Genomic DNA, 15,870 nt, shown 5'->3' with positions numbered 1-15,870 from the left:
GATCTCATTGGATGAGGTGGACGAAAATCACTTGGGTAAGCCCAAGGAATTTTCGTCCAAATCCCTTGGATAGGGAATGGGCTGCTTGGTCAACAAGCAAAGAGATTTAGGGTTTCCTCCTTAAACCCTAGCTTTGGCACCAAGTTACCTCGGCTATATAAGGGACCTAACCCTTCACAATTTCGGTGATCTCTTCTTCCTCTTGGGTTGACCGAAATTCTCACCTCCTCCATCCCCTCTCCTCTCATCCTCTTGCTTGCGTTGGGTGTGATTCCATTAGAGGCACACCAATTATGGTGCTTGCTTCCAAAGGATCAAGAAGAAGGTGTTCATTCCTATTTACAACAATAACAATCATGGTTTACATTCCTAACCCTAATTTGAAATTTTCGAAAATAGCCTAGTGTTCTTAGGGTTTTTGATTTGTTGTTCATAGTTATATATTCAATAGAGAAAACATAGATCTTTATTAAGATTGCATACACACTTAAGGGTTTAAGTTTATTGTTTTTCAAAAAACCAATCAATGGTATCAGAGCTTAGGGTTTGTTTTTTGTTGAATTAGTATAACTGTTGAACTTAAACAAGGAGAAGAAAAACAGAATCGTCATTCTGTTCCGCCACCACGACATGGTGTCTTCCATCACGATGTGGTGACCTACGAATTCGTTCGACCATGACGTGGGAATTGTTTACCATGACATGGTGGACGATCAAATCCATAAAAACCAGATTTTTGCTTATCTCATGAATTGATTAGGATAATTACCTTAAATAATGTTTTAATTATGTAAAACTGAATAATTATCTAAGTAATTAGATATCCTTATCGTGAATTCATGATTGGTTTATTTTTAAATGAAATTAATTTCTTAATTTTCGAAATTTAAAATATAGCCTTAGTATTTTGAAAAATGTTTAAAATCCACGTTATACTATATGTAAGATTACAGGTTTAATTATTACTATATGTATAAGACTAAGTCAGTCGAACTACTAGTACGCCTCATTCACGAAGCCATACTATAAGGGGAGTTTAAGGAAGTGGCCTATAAAATGACCGTCATTGGGTATGCATTCTTACCCACCGCTCTCTTGTATGGTGGAGGGTCATTAGCCGAACGAGTTTGATAGGACAATTATTTCTCATTAATAAGTATAATGTGATTAAAAAGTAACTAAACTATTTTCTTTAAATCCCAATATTAGTTACTTCAAGAAAAATGTGAATTTGTATGCTAAGCCATGAAATTGCAAATTATACTTTATAGTAGTTAGTGGAGCGCGTGTGGTTAACCGTCACACAAATAGTGACTATAACGAGTAATAATGGGCTTCTCGGAAATTCTCATTGATTAATGGAGTGCGCGTGGTTAACCGGCACATTAAAATAAGATGATAAATGACATCGAGAGTGACAAACTAATTTGCATGGTTATTCACATCTTGTTTGTGATCCTCGGTATCCCAGTCATAAATGGAAGAGCATAATCTGAGATTAAACATGCCATTGAATAGTTTCAACGAGTCTCAAAAGATCTAGTAATTTCACTAAACTAAATTCCTTCAAATTTCGTTTTTCGATGGTGGAATTGGTAAATCGGCATTTACCTACCTTTATAAAATTTACAATTACATTACGTCATCCCTTTTCTAACTTGTGAATTTTGTAGTTGGATCCTAGCCTTAATATTTCATTTTTGGGTTGTTATATTAAGGATTGTCATTTTTTTTTAACTAAAACTACCTTTCTTTTTCAGACATTTACTCTAAATGATGCTTCTGGTTCCTCCTCCTCCTCCAACCATAGCTTTTCCTTGTTGAGCATCTACTCCAAGGTGACATTGGATGGCACTAATTACAATGAATGGATGCACAACATAAATATGGCCCTTTGTTTCGAGGACAAGGAATATGTACTTGAGAGACCATTAGATGATATCAACAAAGAGAAGGTCACTCTTGAAGAAATGGGCGCCTACAAAAAGCACTACAATGATGGAACAAAAGTTGCTTGCATCATGGTGGCCACAATGACTCCTGAATTGCAGAGATACTATAAGGATTACTGGCCGTACAAGATAAACAAGGACCTTATGGAAAAGTACCATAAGCGAGCTCGTTAGGAAAAGTACGAGGTGGTAAAGTCCCTCATAGCTAGCAAGATGAAAGAGGGAGAATATGTTAGCAGCCACATACAGAGAATGCAACATTACGTGGATAGGCTTGTCAAGCTTAATGTGAATTTGGATGAGGAGTTGGCTATCGACATAGTCTTGAAATCCTTACCAAGTTGTTATGATCAGTTGATCTTGACTTATCATTTGAAAAACAATGAGACCACTTTGTCTTAACTTCACAACCTCCTGCGAACAGCTGAAGTAGGGATGAAGGGAAAAGGTGTTGCCTCCACTCTTGCTAGTGCTCCTGTTCTCTCCATTGGTCAAGGGAAAGGGAAAAAGAGGAAATGTCCTCCAAAACAGAACTGGAAGGGAAAGTCTCAAGTTGGGTCGTCAAGCAATGGACCCAAAGGAAAATCCAGTTCTGATGCTCCCCATGTCTCTAATCCCAAAGATGCCACTTGCTTCTACTTCAATGACAAAGAGCATTGGAAACGAAGCTGCTCACAGTATCTACAAGACATCAAAGACGGCAAAGTGAAGCCGACTTCTGTAGGTATATACACTATCTTATCTAAAAACTCATCATCTTCTGATTCTTGGGTCCTTGATAGAGGATGTGGTATTCACATTTGTTCTAATTTGCATGGGCTAAGAAGAAATGAGGATGTGGAGCATGGTAGAATAAACTTGATCATGGAGAATATGCGATCTTCACTTGTCACAAAGATTGGATTTTATAGTCTAGTGTCTAGTGATGGAGTTAGTTTAGATTTAATAAATTGTTTCTACTTGTTAGAAATGACACAAAACATTATTTCCTTTCATTCATTGTTTAAACAAGGTTTTAGATATTATTTTAATCATGAGAATGTTTCTATTTCTGCTTATAAAAATTGTATTTTTATTTTGAAGCTTTACCTTGTGATGGTGTATATGAAACTGTGATGTGTGTAGACAATTTAGGCAATAGTGTATTTCAAATTGATTCGTCTAATGGTATAGACAAAGCGTGCTTGTGGCATTTTCATCTTGGACAGATTAACAAGAAACGCATCGCCCAACTCCAAAAGGATGGAGTGTTGGAATCATTTTACCCAGGGTCAGATGATGAATGTGAATGTTGTCTTTTGGGTATGATGACAAAATCACTTTTCACTTGTTCTTGTGAAAGAGGTGAAGGTTTGATGGACCTCATACACACAGATGTGTGTGGGCCCTTCAGATCCACCAAAATGGATGCTAATCGATTCTATGTGATTTTTACTGATGATTATAGCGGATATGGTTATATCTAATTAATAAAGCATAAGTCAGAAACCTTTGAAAAGTTCAAAGAGTTTAAACATGAAGTCAAGAATCAATTGGGCAGGAAGATAAATATGCTTAGATCCGATAGAGGCGGTGAGTATCTTAGTATCGAGTTCCATGACTACCTCAAGGAATGTGGAATTGTTTCACAATTGACACCTCCTAGGACACCGAAACTTAATGGTGTGGCTGAGAGGCGCAATCGAACCTTGTTAGACATGGTTCGTTCCATGATGAGTTGAGCTTCTCTTCCAATTTCATTTTGTGGGTATGCCTTAGAGACTTCCACCCACATTCTTAATCATGTCCCAACTAAGTAGGTTGCCAAAACACCTCACGAGATGTAGACAGGGAAGGTTGGCTCGTTAACACATATCATGGTTTGGGGTTGTGAAGCTTTCTTTAGAAGAGAGACTCCCAACATGCTTAAACCTCGAAGTGAGAGATGTATTTTCATCGGCTATCCACAGAAGTCCTTTGAATATTTGTTCTACATACCTAGTGAGAATGTGGTCTTTGTAGCCCGAAGGGGGGGGGGGGGTCTTTCGAGAGAGAGAACTCATATGCAAAGAGAACAGTGGGAGTACAACTGATCTTGAAGAGATTCAAGAATCATACGATGAAGGAACCTCTGAAGATGCTAGGGTTCAACCTGAGGAAGAGCTCCCAGTTGATGATTCATTACCTCTTAGCCATTCCAGCAAATTTAGAATGCCACTTGAGTTATATGGTTTCCATATTACTATAGATGGTGACACGTTTATTTGTGACAATACACTGGTAAATTTGGATGAACCGACCAACTACAAGGAAGCAGTGGCAACCCCTGAGGCAGCGAAATGGTAAGAGGCAATGGACAGCGAGATCAAGTCCATGTATGACAACCAAGTTTGGAATTTGGTTGATAATGTACCAGGTCGTAAGACAGTTGGGTGCAAATGGATCTTTATGATGAAGACCGACATAGATCGAAATGTACACACTTTCAAAGCTCGACTGGTCGCGAAGGGCTTCACTCAAACCCCAGGGGTTGACTATGATGAGACCTTTTCACCAGTGGCTAAGATAATATTAGGATAATGCTCGGCATAGCTGCATTTCATGACTATGAAATTTGGCAGATAGATGTCAAAACCGCTTTCCTTAATGGGAAGTTTGCTGGGGATGTTTACATGAGTCAGCCAGAGGGTTTTGTTAATGCAGAGATTACCAATAGAGTGTGTAAGCTTGAGAAATCAATCCATGGATTAAAACAAGCTTCTCGCAGATGGAATCTTTGCTTTAACGAGAAGTTCAAAGAATTTGGCTTCTCAAGAAGTGAAGATGATTCATGTGTATATGTCAAAGGTATTCGGTTGTTGCTATTTGTTCTTCTGTATTATTTTTTATGATGTTAGATTTTGGGTTTTGGATATCAATAATACACTTGGATAGTTCTAGCATCGTGTAAGAGAAACAGTTTCTAAAATCTGGGATATCGACCCTATATCCTAGGTATCACGAAATCCGATTTGGGATAATCAAATAAAATCAATTTGGAATTGCAAGCCTATTACAAATCCTAAGATACATAAGTATCTTGTTTTATGATGTGTTTATCAGAGATTAATTTTGTAGAGAGAACCAACAGAGTTATCCTGATGTTTAAAAACTCATGCAACGCCAAATTTTCTAATATATACGTTGAAGATGACAATTATGTAGGAAAAAATGACGCCTCCTTTTAATGGACATAAACAATGGGCTTTGGCATGAAATTTCGATCTGGCCTATTTTCTCTATATTGATTATTTTCTAGGCCAGGGGCTATTCTTTGACCCAACCCGTTGACCAAATAGCAAAACCCTTCTCACAGGCTTTGCCCATTTACATAATAATCTTATATAACAACTAGCAAATATCTACAATAAACAACTATATATTCTAACAAAAAAGTAGTTTTAACAAAAATACAAATTAATAATAACAAAATGGACGATTAATACACATTTATATTATAAAATTCTAACATTTTGTTTGCTTGATTTATACTTTACGTTTTATTTACCATACGATTTTGGTTACTCATGTTTGATATTAATTAATTGGGTTAATGACCTAGGAGGGTAATAATGTTTTAATTTTATCCATATTAAGTCCTTAAGGTTTTTTTTGTACATATTACACTAATATGGTTGTTATAACCATTTAAAAAAATGTAATAAGGTTTTAATTTTGTTCACATTAGGCCCCTAATGTCTTTTTTATACATATTACACCAACATGGTTGTTATAACCGTTTAAAGAGGGGGTAATAAGGTTGTAATTTTATCCGCGTTAGGTTCCTGTTTTTAATATGTTTATCATTTCATCTAACTCTTTTACAATTTATATTCGTATCTAGTTAGATGGTTTCATCATTTCATCTACTCATTTTAGTCGCCCATTCACCACAACCACGGTTTTAATTGAAAGGTTACATAACAATTGTCACTTTTACAAAAACAAAAAAGAAAAAAAAAACTAATAATAATCAAAGTCTTAATGATTAATGTTATGTTTGACAAGCCAAAAAGTAGTTTATAAGCTAGCGTTTTAAAAAGCTACTTAGACTAGTTTTTTAAAAGTTTTTTTTTATATTTCCAAATATACCCCTTAGTTAATTAAGAAAACATATTTTTAAATGCCCTTTTATGTCATTATATAAATTTCAGATAGCTTATAAGCCAGTGACGAAGCCAATGTCAAAGTAAAAGAGTATCCCAAAAAAGTAATAGGGTATCCGCGATAAGTAATGGCTCTGCCAGTGGGGTATCCCCGATACGCCATTACTTATCGGGGATACCTCATTACTTGTAGGGGATACTCTTTTACTTTGACCCTGACTCCGCCACTGGCTTATAAGCTATCTGAAATTTATATAATGACATAAAAAGGCCTTTAAAAAATATGTTCTCTTAATTAATTAAGGGATATATTTGGAACTGTGGGGATACTCTTTTTGTTCTTTTTTTTTTTTTTTGTAAAAATGACAATTGTTAGGTAACCTTTCAATTGAAACTGTGGTTGTGGTAGATGAGCGACTAAAATGAGAAGATGAAATGATGAACCCATCGAACTAGATACTAATATAAATTATAAAAGAGTTAGATTAAATGATAAAAATATTTAAAATAGGTATCTAATGTGGACAAAATTAAAACATTATTATCCCTCTTTAAACGGTTATAACAACCATGTTGATGTAAAATGTATAAAAAAAACCTTAGAGACCTAATGTGAATAAAATTAAAACCTTATTATATTTTTTAAACTGTTATAACAACCATATTGGTGTAATATGTAAAAAAAATAATAAAAAAAAAACATAAAATAATAAAAAAAACTTAAAGACCTAATATGGACAATGTTAAAACCTTGTTAACCTCCTAAGTCATTAACCCCTAATTAATTATATACATGAATCTTAATAATTATTTTAGTTGTTTTTCATTTATATTTTAAAACAATAACAAATCATAAGAATTAATGAATAAATTTGTTTATTCGCAATCAACTTTTATATGTTAACTATGATATAAAGAAAGACAAAAAAAAAAAAGATAAAGTGAATACCAAATACTTACATCTTCTTTGTTACTCCGACGGAGAGGAAAAATAAAAGATCAAGCGGCAACTAACAGTGCACGGCGGTAGTCAAACGATCTGCAGAGAGCAGGAGATCCTACGGAGGCGACGAGCAGTTTGCCGACCAACATAGAGAGAGAGAGAGAGCACTAAAATGGCATGCAGTTCGACAATTAGTGAGGATGCTAGAAAAGGGAGCGGCGTTTCTGGTCAGCTTTGATATTTATTTTCCCAACGGTCGAAATAAACTCTTGTAATTTATTGTTTTCTTGAACTCAGAGCTTATTAGATTATAGATTGGTGGATGTTTATAGAGTTTTAAGAGTAGTATTTAGTTCCTAAACAAACAAGGTTGGATTTGATTTTTGCAGTGATTTTTGGAATTTTCGTTGATTATTGTTTGTAAGTCTCTTAGTTATTCCTGTGAGGACTTATTTTAAAGTGAGGATTCGTGATTACACCTTAAACAATAAAAAAAATACAAATAATAAAATCGAGCATAGATCTATGCCCAGAAGAAAAAATATTGGGAAATTTTTTTACATCATTAAAATTGATCCATAATTCAATTTTAATTATTTATTTTGCATCACTATGATCTATGATTCAATTTTAATGATCTAATTTTTTTTTCCAATTTTTTTTCTCCCAGACATTAATCTATGCTCGATTTTATGATTTGTATTTTTTTAGATTTTTTTTAAATTTTTAAGGTGTGCTCACGATTCCTCACTTTAAAATAAGTTTTCACTCGATCCTGTTTATATATATATATATATATATATATATATATATATATATATATATATATATATATATATATACACACACAGCTTAAAATTGTTTATAACAAGGTGGCCTAATTAGTCGTTTTGGTGATATTTCATAACTAATTTACATATATACATGTATTATTAACGCCGCGGGGAAGGAGGATGTCCCCTCCTGGCCCCTAAGAGCATCTACCATTATCGCTAGGGGCGCCCGCCAGGGGCGTTGCCCCCAACTCTAATGTTTCCCGACTCCGCTTAAGTTATTTAAGTGTGCAATCTGCACCTCCTATTTCGTAATATAACAAAAAAAAAAAATTATTTGTCTCGAATAGAATCTTGAGGACGCTACAATAATTATGGGAACGTGGATGTTTAATTCAAAAATCCAAAAACACAAGATATCATATATCTAGATATATGTAGCTTAAATTATCTCTACACACAAATATAGCTTAAATTATCTCTACACACAAATAGATCGAGAAGCCAGTTATTAGAAGACGATGGTGGAAATATATAAGAGCTAGCTTTAGCATGCCCTTTATACCAAAACATCCTAAACCTTTGGATAATAATATTTTACATGTACACATTAGCTAAAAGGCAAAGATCATTCGTCTTGTGCATGGTTAACCCCGGCATAACATCAAAGTCTATATCTTCCTTGTTCATGCCATTCGGCAACCTCCAATCAAACCTGTAAACAAGATTAGCAAGCAAAAGATCCACAGTGACAACTCCCATTGAGATTCCAGGACAAATTCTTCGGCCGGCCCCAAAAGGAATCAACCCGAAATCATTCCCTTTAAAGTCGATATTGCTTCCCAAAAACCTCTCCGGCAAGAACTCCTGTGGGCTCTCCCAAGATTCAGGGTCCCTTCCGATAGCCAACACATTCACGAAAACCACAGTTTTCGCCTTGATTTTGTAGCCATGTAAAATGGCATCTTTCGTTGTTTCTCTAGGTACTAGAATGGGAACCGGAGGGTACAACCTCATGGTCTCTTTTACAACTGCTTTCATATATGTGAGTTTAGGAAGATCATCCTCATCTACTTTACCCTTCTTTCCAGCCACATTTCTCACTTCTTCTTGTGCCCTCTTCATCACTTGAGGGTTCATTATGAGTGCTGTCATTGCCCAAACCACTGTAGCCGCACTAGTATCTGTTCCGGCTACCAGTACATCCTAAAACACAAACAAAGGAACAATTAGATAATAAAACTATGAACGGGCTTATATAGAAATTCGAGCAAACGGATAAACTCTTGTTCAGCCAATAAAAATAGAATTTAATGATTACCATAAGCAAGGCTTTCATGTGATCGTACGTGAGGTTATGGTCTTCTTTCAGTCGTAGTAAAATGTCAACAAAGTCCTGTTCTTCCTTATTGGACATAAAGTTCCCAGAGTTGATGTGTTCATCAATGAGTTTCTGGTAAAATACATCAAAATAGTTGAAGCATTTATCTAGTCGGTCCATCTTGCCCAATAACCTGTCAACCAAACCCACAAAAGGCACACCATGCCAAATATCCGAAACGAAAAAATCCGCCAGAAGCGACTGAACTTCAGGGAGAAGCCGAACAACCTCCTTTATGTCATATCCATCTTGGTAACTCTTGCCAAAAGCCACTCTCATCATGATAGTACAAGCCACACTCTTCAAGAGTTCGCTCAAGTTTACTGGCTTTGACGATAGAATCAGCTCATGTATCTTCTTCATGGCACTGGACACCTCATCTTCACGAATATACCTAAAAGATTCGACCTTTTTAGGGCCTAGCAAATGAAGCATAAAGATCTTTTTCATCTCTCTCCAGTACTCATTATTGGGCGAAAAAGTCACATCACGATCGTTGTATGATAACTTGTTTGTTCCAACAAATGATGGCCTACGGCAAAAGATGATATCTTGTGTTTGCAAGGCTTCTTTTGCTATACTGGCTGAAGAAACAACAATAGCGGGGATGAAACCCAAGTTGAGGGATACGATTGGGCCATAGGATTGGGAAAGTTGCCATAGCGAAGTATGGAGGCTTGATCGACGGATCTGGTGCAAGTTTCCGATGAAGGGTAGTCCAAGAGGGCCTGGTGGACTGAATCTTGATCTGTTTTTGATGATTCTGGGAAGAAGGTAGAGGAGTGGAAGAGAGAGAAGAAGAAACAGAAACAACAGTGGCATGGTTGATATGTTATGGACCTCCACTGGTAATTTTGGCTTTATAGACTCGATCCATGCATGGATCTAAGATAGAATTACCGTGGATCCATGATAGCTCTCCACGTAAACTGCAGGTGCATGCTATGGGTTGTTATCGTTTTTCAAGAGTTAGTGTGATGCTGAGGGCATGGGGTACATACACCCCGCACACATGTCCCAATTTTTGTTTTTTTTATCAACACCCAATAATACCATATATCTTTTCTCTAATCTTTATCCTTCTTTTAAACATTTTATAATATATTTAAATTATTTTTTTAAAAAATAACTATTATACTTTTTGCTGGAAAATTAATTTTTTTAATTTCCAAAAATGGATTTTCTCCATTTTTGAGCACAAATTTTGGATTCTAAATATAATCAAAACGAACTATAGATTATATATTCTTGTTCTCCTCCGTGATATTTTCGTTTCGATATATCACACGTCCAAAACGGATTAAAAATGAATGAGAATCTACTTGTCAAAGTAGGACAATTGGAAGAGAAAAAATAAAAGAGTTAAGTGGGTTTTAAACTCATCCCACATTGGTGGGAGAATGAAAAGGAAATTGGTTTATAACTACAAAGACTAGTTACCTTTGTAAGACTTATTAATTAGAACCAATGCTCCCTCTTCTGTACACGCGCAGGGGCTGTACAAATGCGAGCCAAATACGGGTTCGTGTCTTGCGGGCACAAATGCACCTCCGGTCGACCAAAAAAGTTCAATGACCTTTTTGCAAATATTTCCTTTTTTGGAATTAAGAGCTATGTTTTGATTTCTTGATTAATTGTCTGGATAATATAAATACAACGCCTATGTGACTTATTCGATATACCGAATGAAACTAAATCACTCTCTTCCTCTCTTACGCTTCTGCTTCATAAATAAGGGTTCGGACAATCTAGAAAAATTGTTTTCTACTGTTGTATACTGCGAAACAAACACTCATATAGAGCGAATTTGTTTTAAAGAAACTGTGTTAAACAACACAGGCCTCAGTCAATACTTTTAGGGTTTTGTTCTCGCCATCTTGCTAAATCTCATTATGTCTCTATCTTTGTGTCACTTTTTCTCACCATCTTGCTAAATCTCATTATGTCTCTATATGTGTGATCGATATAGCAAAAATTAAGCCTAAGAACAAATGTATTGTGTGTATGTATATAAAGTCAAACGTATTTTTTTGTGGAAAAAATCGTCTTTCGTGTGTTTGTTTCTCAGATTTTTTAGAATAGTGCATCCCTAATACGTTGGGAATGAAATTGCCAACCTTCATTTTGTTTTTAAATTAAAGTTACAAGAATGAATGATATGCACAACCAATTTATTTTCATTTTACCCTAGTTTGTAAATATCCACACTAGTTTGTAAATATCCCATTTTACCCTCCTTTAAGTTTCATTAAACCTCTATTTAATTAACTGTAAAAATTTATTTTCATTTTAGTTTCCTGTATATTTATCATCTTTAAAATTATTTAAATGTCAAGCAACGCTACAACAAAAATGTGCAATACTAGCAACGCCATTAGCGGCGACGCTACCATTAGCGACGGCAATTTTATTTGCCGCCGCTAAAGGTGGTACACATCGATCCGCATCGTGCTCTAAGAAGTTGAAAGGTTTTTTATGTTCAATGATCGTTATGAAATGATATTTGTTAATAACATATGATACTATAGGGTTACACCATATAACAAGTAAATATTAATTGATTATTTATTAAGTAATATGATTATTAATATATATATTAAATCATCACTTCAAATTAATTGAGAAATTATTGTTTTATGAAATAATAATTATAAAGAGTTTAACTAGCTACATTTAATCATAATTTATGATGTAAATGTTACACACATTTTTTGGACTTGAAGTATACCATTTATATAAATTTTGTACAAGTTTTATAAATAAGATGATGTGCCAAGGGCTACTTCTCTTTCATCCCAACATAAGGATTAGCACATGGGGTTACTTCTTTGACTTTTGTAGTCTTACACATTATATATACAGTTAAAAGTGGGGAGCCTTGTCTACGGTCCATTTTTGCTTTTACTATTTTTGCCACCAAAGTTTCTTTGCATTTTCTTTCTTCACCTCTTCTTTAACCGCTTTAGACATTGGCCACAACCTTTTGTAAATTTAGTCTGTACATATAATCAGTGCCGCCCTTCTCTTCCAATAGGACTCGGTTTCGCCCTTCTCTTCCAATAAGAACCTCCACCGCCATGGACTATGTCTGTTGATACATTCTTTATTATCCTGAAGCCTTTTCTTTTATTCACTTCCACCACCACCATCGCTCTACTCGATTTCTTCTATACCTCAGACACCTACCCCCGTATTTTGAATAAATCGAATCCATGGGGGTTCTCGATTTCTTTATGTTAGCTGTGTGGTGACACGAACAAAAAAAAGGAGTGCAGCGCCTCTAATTTTCAATTTCATTTGTCGGCTGCTTCAAATCGACTATTGCTTTCTCTCTCACAAGGGTTTCTTTGTGCCTTCTCTTGACGTTTGTTGACGTCGTTTTCCAAGATAATCAGCATCATCGGTAAGTCGAAGTTATGAAGGAATATCTATTGATGGTGCATGCTCCACTTATTCCATATTTTTCCCGATTTAGACATCACCTACTTCCCTGATTTTGTGTCGTCCCTGCAACCTCTTTGTCCCAGGGTTTCTATGATTCGGTCGATGTTTACATGAAGAGAAAAGATTTCAGATGCCGAAACAAGCTTGAACAATGTCTTAAAGCAAAAATCTGGTGAGTTCATGATTTCTTTGTGTATTACATCTTCTTCTTCTTTTTCTGTTGTTTATATAATGATTTTAAGAAATGTATATGGGTTTATACCAGTTCATCAAACACGACCAACAACAACCACAAAATCAAGCGTAAACCCGAACCGGTTCTGTCCACATGTTGGTCTTTCAGCTTTGCAACCGTCACACTTGGAGAATCTTATGATTGAACATGACAGGGGATGATTTCCATGACTACTGGTTTGGGAAGTGGGTTTTGGACGAGAAACATGCATATAAGACGTTCGATGAAATGTCTGATCCAATTAAGGTATTCATTCCGCCTTACTTTACCCCGATTCATTGGTTGATTATATTTGTTTGATCATTTTTTTTCTTATTTTGTTCAGGTTTGCTTAGCGGGATACAATTACAACTTTTGACACGTAACATGAGTTTGTTTTCCAGTTATTGGCAAATGAAAGAGGTATTCATTATAGCTATTAAAACTACTAACCTTTGAAAGGGGTAATATGATTTTGAGTATTTTAGTAATAAGATCAAGTAATCAGCTTAAACACGTTGTATGTGACACTATTTGGCACCTAAAGAGTAATATAGTCCGAAACAAAATTGATTTATCCATCCATTGAAGATTAATAAGAACAACTTCATCTTTTAGTTATCATTCATAAAAGTTACTCGTTTTCATATTTAGAACCAATGCCATTTAAACTCAATTTTAATTCATTTTTGTTGTTTCTGAGCGGATTGAAACACTCCATTGTTCATGTAAAGTGCATGTGTTATAACCTATCTTTTATTTCTCAACTCATGATAATTTGAAGTTGAAAAAGGTACCCTTTTTGATCTATTAGGAGTGTTCGGATGTACATTTGAAGCAAATTTATATTTGTTTACAGTAACATATACATTATCTGGAAATGTTTTTGACCCACCTGCATTGAGTGAACCTATTCCAGAGTGCAAACAAGAAGAGGTACATATTAATGACAAGATTGCATACAAATATTTTTTAATATATAGTAGTTTATTTTTTTTTTCCATTATAACAGTTGACGCAAAACACACTTGCGGATTACAGCAGATACAAATACTTGCGGACAATTGAATTTTTTTTGTTTTCATACAAAAACACACACATGAAAAGGCGAACTGCTAAGACTGGTAGGTGTGGGCAACGCCCACACCGGCGTTATTAGGAAAAGACAAAAAAAGGCGTCATAACGTGTTATGGTGGTAACGGGGAGTAACGTGCAGGCTAATAACGCCTGATAACGGGTAAGGGGGGCGGTGTTCACATGTTATAACACCCAATAACACCCAATAACGCCCCTTGTGGCGTTGCCCATACCCACTTCTCTAAACACATTCTTTCATCATCGACTGCTCTTTCTACCATATCTAAACCGCTTCACTTGAATCTTACGGTTCAGGAGCTACTCATCGAGGTAAGCCTTAATTCTAATATGGCAATATTGATAAAGTACTTATCTTTTTTGCAGGGGAACCGTGCTCAGGTTTTCATGAGGTAAATCTGGTTAAAAAGAAGGATGGTGTTTCTAATGAAATATGTAAATCTTTTCGTCGCTTCGAGGTTAATATGTAAATATTTTCTGTATTTGATTTCGAGTTTTTTTTAAGCGGAATAGTCAACATATATGAACTGATAAGTCATACATCTTGGAATGAAATGAGCATGAGTTCTAGAAGCAGGTGTTCCTGTCAATTATCATTCCTTTCGCTACCAGAGAATCTGATTTTCACACCCCGACTATTATCGATGAGGTAGCTGCTGATTTCACGATCTAATAGTTTTTCATTAAGAAAAGGCTGGAATAAATGAATAGCTAATAGTTGTTCAAACCTTGATTAATATATATTTTTCATTAAAAAAGGCTGGAATAAATGAAATTCGTGAAGGTTACACAAGGTATACATCTAATGCAGGTACCCATGAACTACGAATAGCAATATGCAAGAAATTGAAGGGTAAGATCAAATGAAATTTGAATCTTTTGAGTTTTTGGATATCAATGTTAATGATGATTCCTTAAATATTTTCCTTTTATTTCTTGTAGAGGAGAATCATATTTGTTACACGCTTGATGAAATTGTGTTCAGTAATGGGGCAAAACAAAGTTTACTACAACTAGTTCTTGCTATTTGTTCCCCAGGAGACGAGGTCTGAGAATACATGTGTTTTTTTTTTTTTTTTTTTTTTTTTTTTTTTTTTATGATTTCTGTAAGAAAAATTAAACATTTATTGCTTTTCAGGTTATAATTCCACCTCCATTTTGGGTGGCTCACTTTAATGAGGAATTTCAGTTTCTCTCACTTGAATGCCTAACTTTTTGGTTGCAGACGTTGACACCTGTGGAACCAAACCTGTTATTTTTTCATAAACCAGGTAATTATTTATTTATTTTTTCATTATGTAGGTTTTTTTTATCTAGGGCATGAAGCTAATATATCTGTTTGAATCTATTTGTAGAGGAATTGCCTCTGTGATTCTTCAAGAACAAGGAGTTTGAGGTATTATTGAAGTTTGTTAATTTTGAAGGTTAGCTATTTTAGTTATTTCTTTTATTTAAAGAGCTTTTTATTATGGAATTCATACTAAAATGCGTCTGTATGTGATTGTAAAAGAAATTGTTAATTTAGGCCATAATGATTTCTTCTAATTGGTATTGAACTTTGAAAAGAAAATTAGTGCAAAAAGGAAACAAAGTTTCCCTATTTTGCATCAGGTCACAAATAAACAGAAAAAGGAAAGTATGTTGCTATTTAACGCAAAAAAAAACTTATTTTTCCTTTTTGCATTAGGTTAGCATGAAAAAAAAAACTAAGTTGCCGTCTTTTTGCATCACGTCACAAAAGATAAAAAGAAGTGTCTGAAGTGCCTTCTACAGTTTTGACCGTTTTACCCATGCTTGGTATATTCATATGTTGTTGTCTTCATAGTTCTAAACTTTGCCCTTGATTAGCTTCTTATTGAAGGTTGATGGGCATGGTAGTGATCATTGTTATCTAAATTTTGGGGTTTATTGTAAACTGGACTAAGTTTCCCCTATGTTTGCTT

The 15,870-nt window shown here is 34.9% G+C and overlaps 1 protein-coding gene across 1 annotated transcript; it reads right to left on the bottom strand.

Annotated features, from left to right (window-relative positions):
- Nucleotides 1-8,300: 8,300 nt before the first annotated feature.
- Nucleotides 8,301-10,086, bottom strand: LOC145168854 (6,7,8-trihydroxycoumarin synthase-like). Its single transcript, XM_079087528.1, has 2 exons — nt 9,114-10,086; nt 8,301-8,998 (listed from the first exon to the last, which is right to left on the bottom strand). The coding sequence occupies exons 1-2, from the start codon at nt 9,993-9,995 to the stop codon at nt 8,390-8,392; spliced, it is 1,491 nt and encodes a 496-aa protein (XP_078943654.1). The 5' UTR covers nt 9,996-10,086; the 3' UTR covers nt 8,301-8,389.
- Nucleotides 10,087-15,870: the final 5,784 nt, after the last annotated feature.

The sequence above is a fragment of the Lactuca virosa genome, chromosome 4 (genome assembly GCF_052849685.1).
Source record: "Lactuca virosa cultivar CGN04683 chromosome 4, Lactuca_virosa_CGN04683_v6, whole genome shotgun sequence".
Classification (NCBI taxonomy): Eukaryota; Viridiplantae; Streptophyta; class Magnoliopsida; order Asterales; family Asteraceae; genus Lactuca; species Lactuca virosa.
This window is presented reverse-complemented; position numbering and strand designations above follow the sequence as displayed.

Excerpts from the sequence above, each read along its gene's own strand:
- LOC145168854 (XM_079087528.1), bottom strand. The coding sequence starts at position 9,995 with ATGCCACTGTTGTTTCTGTTTCTTCTTCTCTCTCTTCCACTCCTCTAC. Across the intron at positions 8,999-9,113 it reads ACATGAAAGCCTTGCTTATG|GATGTACTGGTAGCCGGAAC; the intron begins GTAATCATTAAA and ends TTTGTGTTTTAG.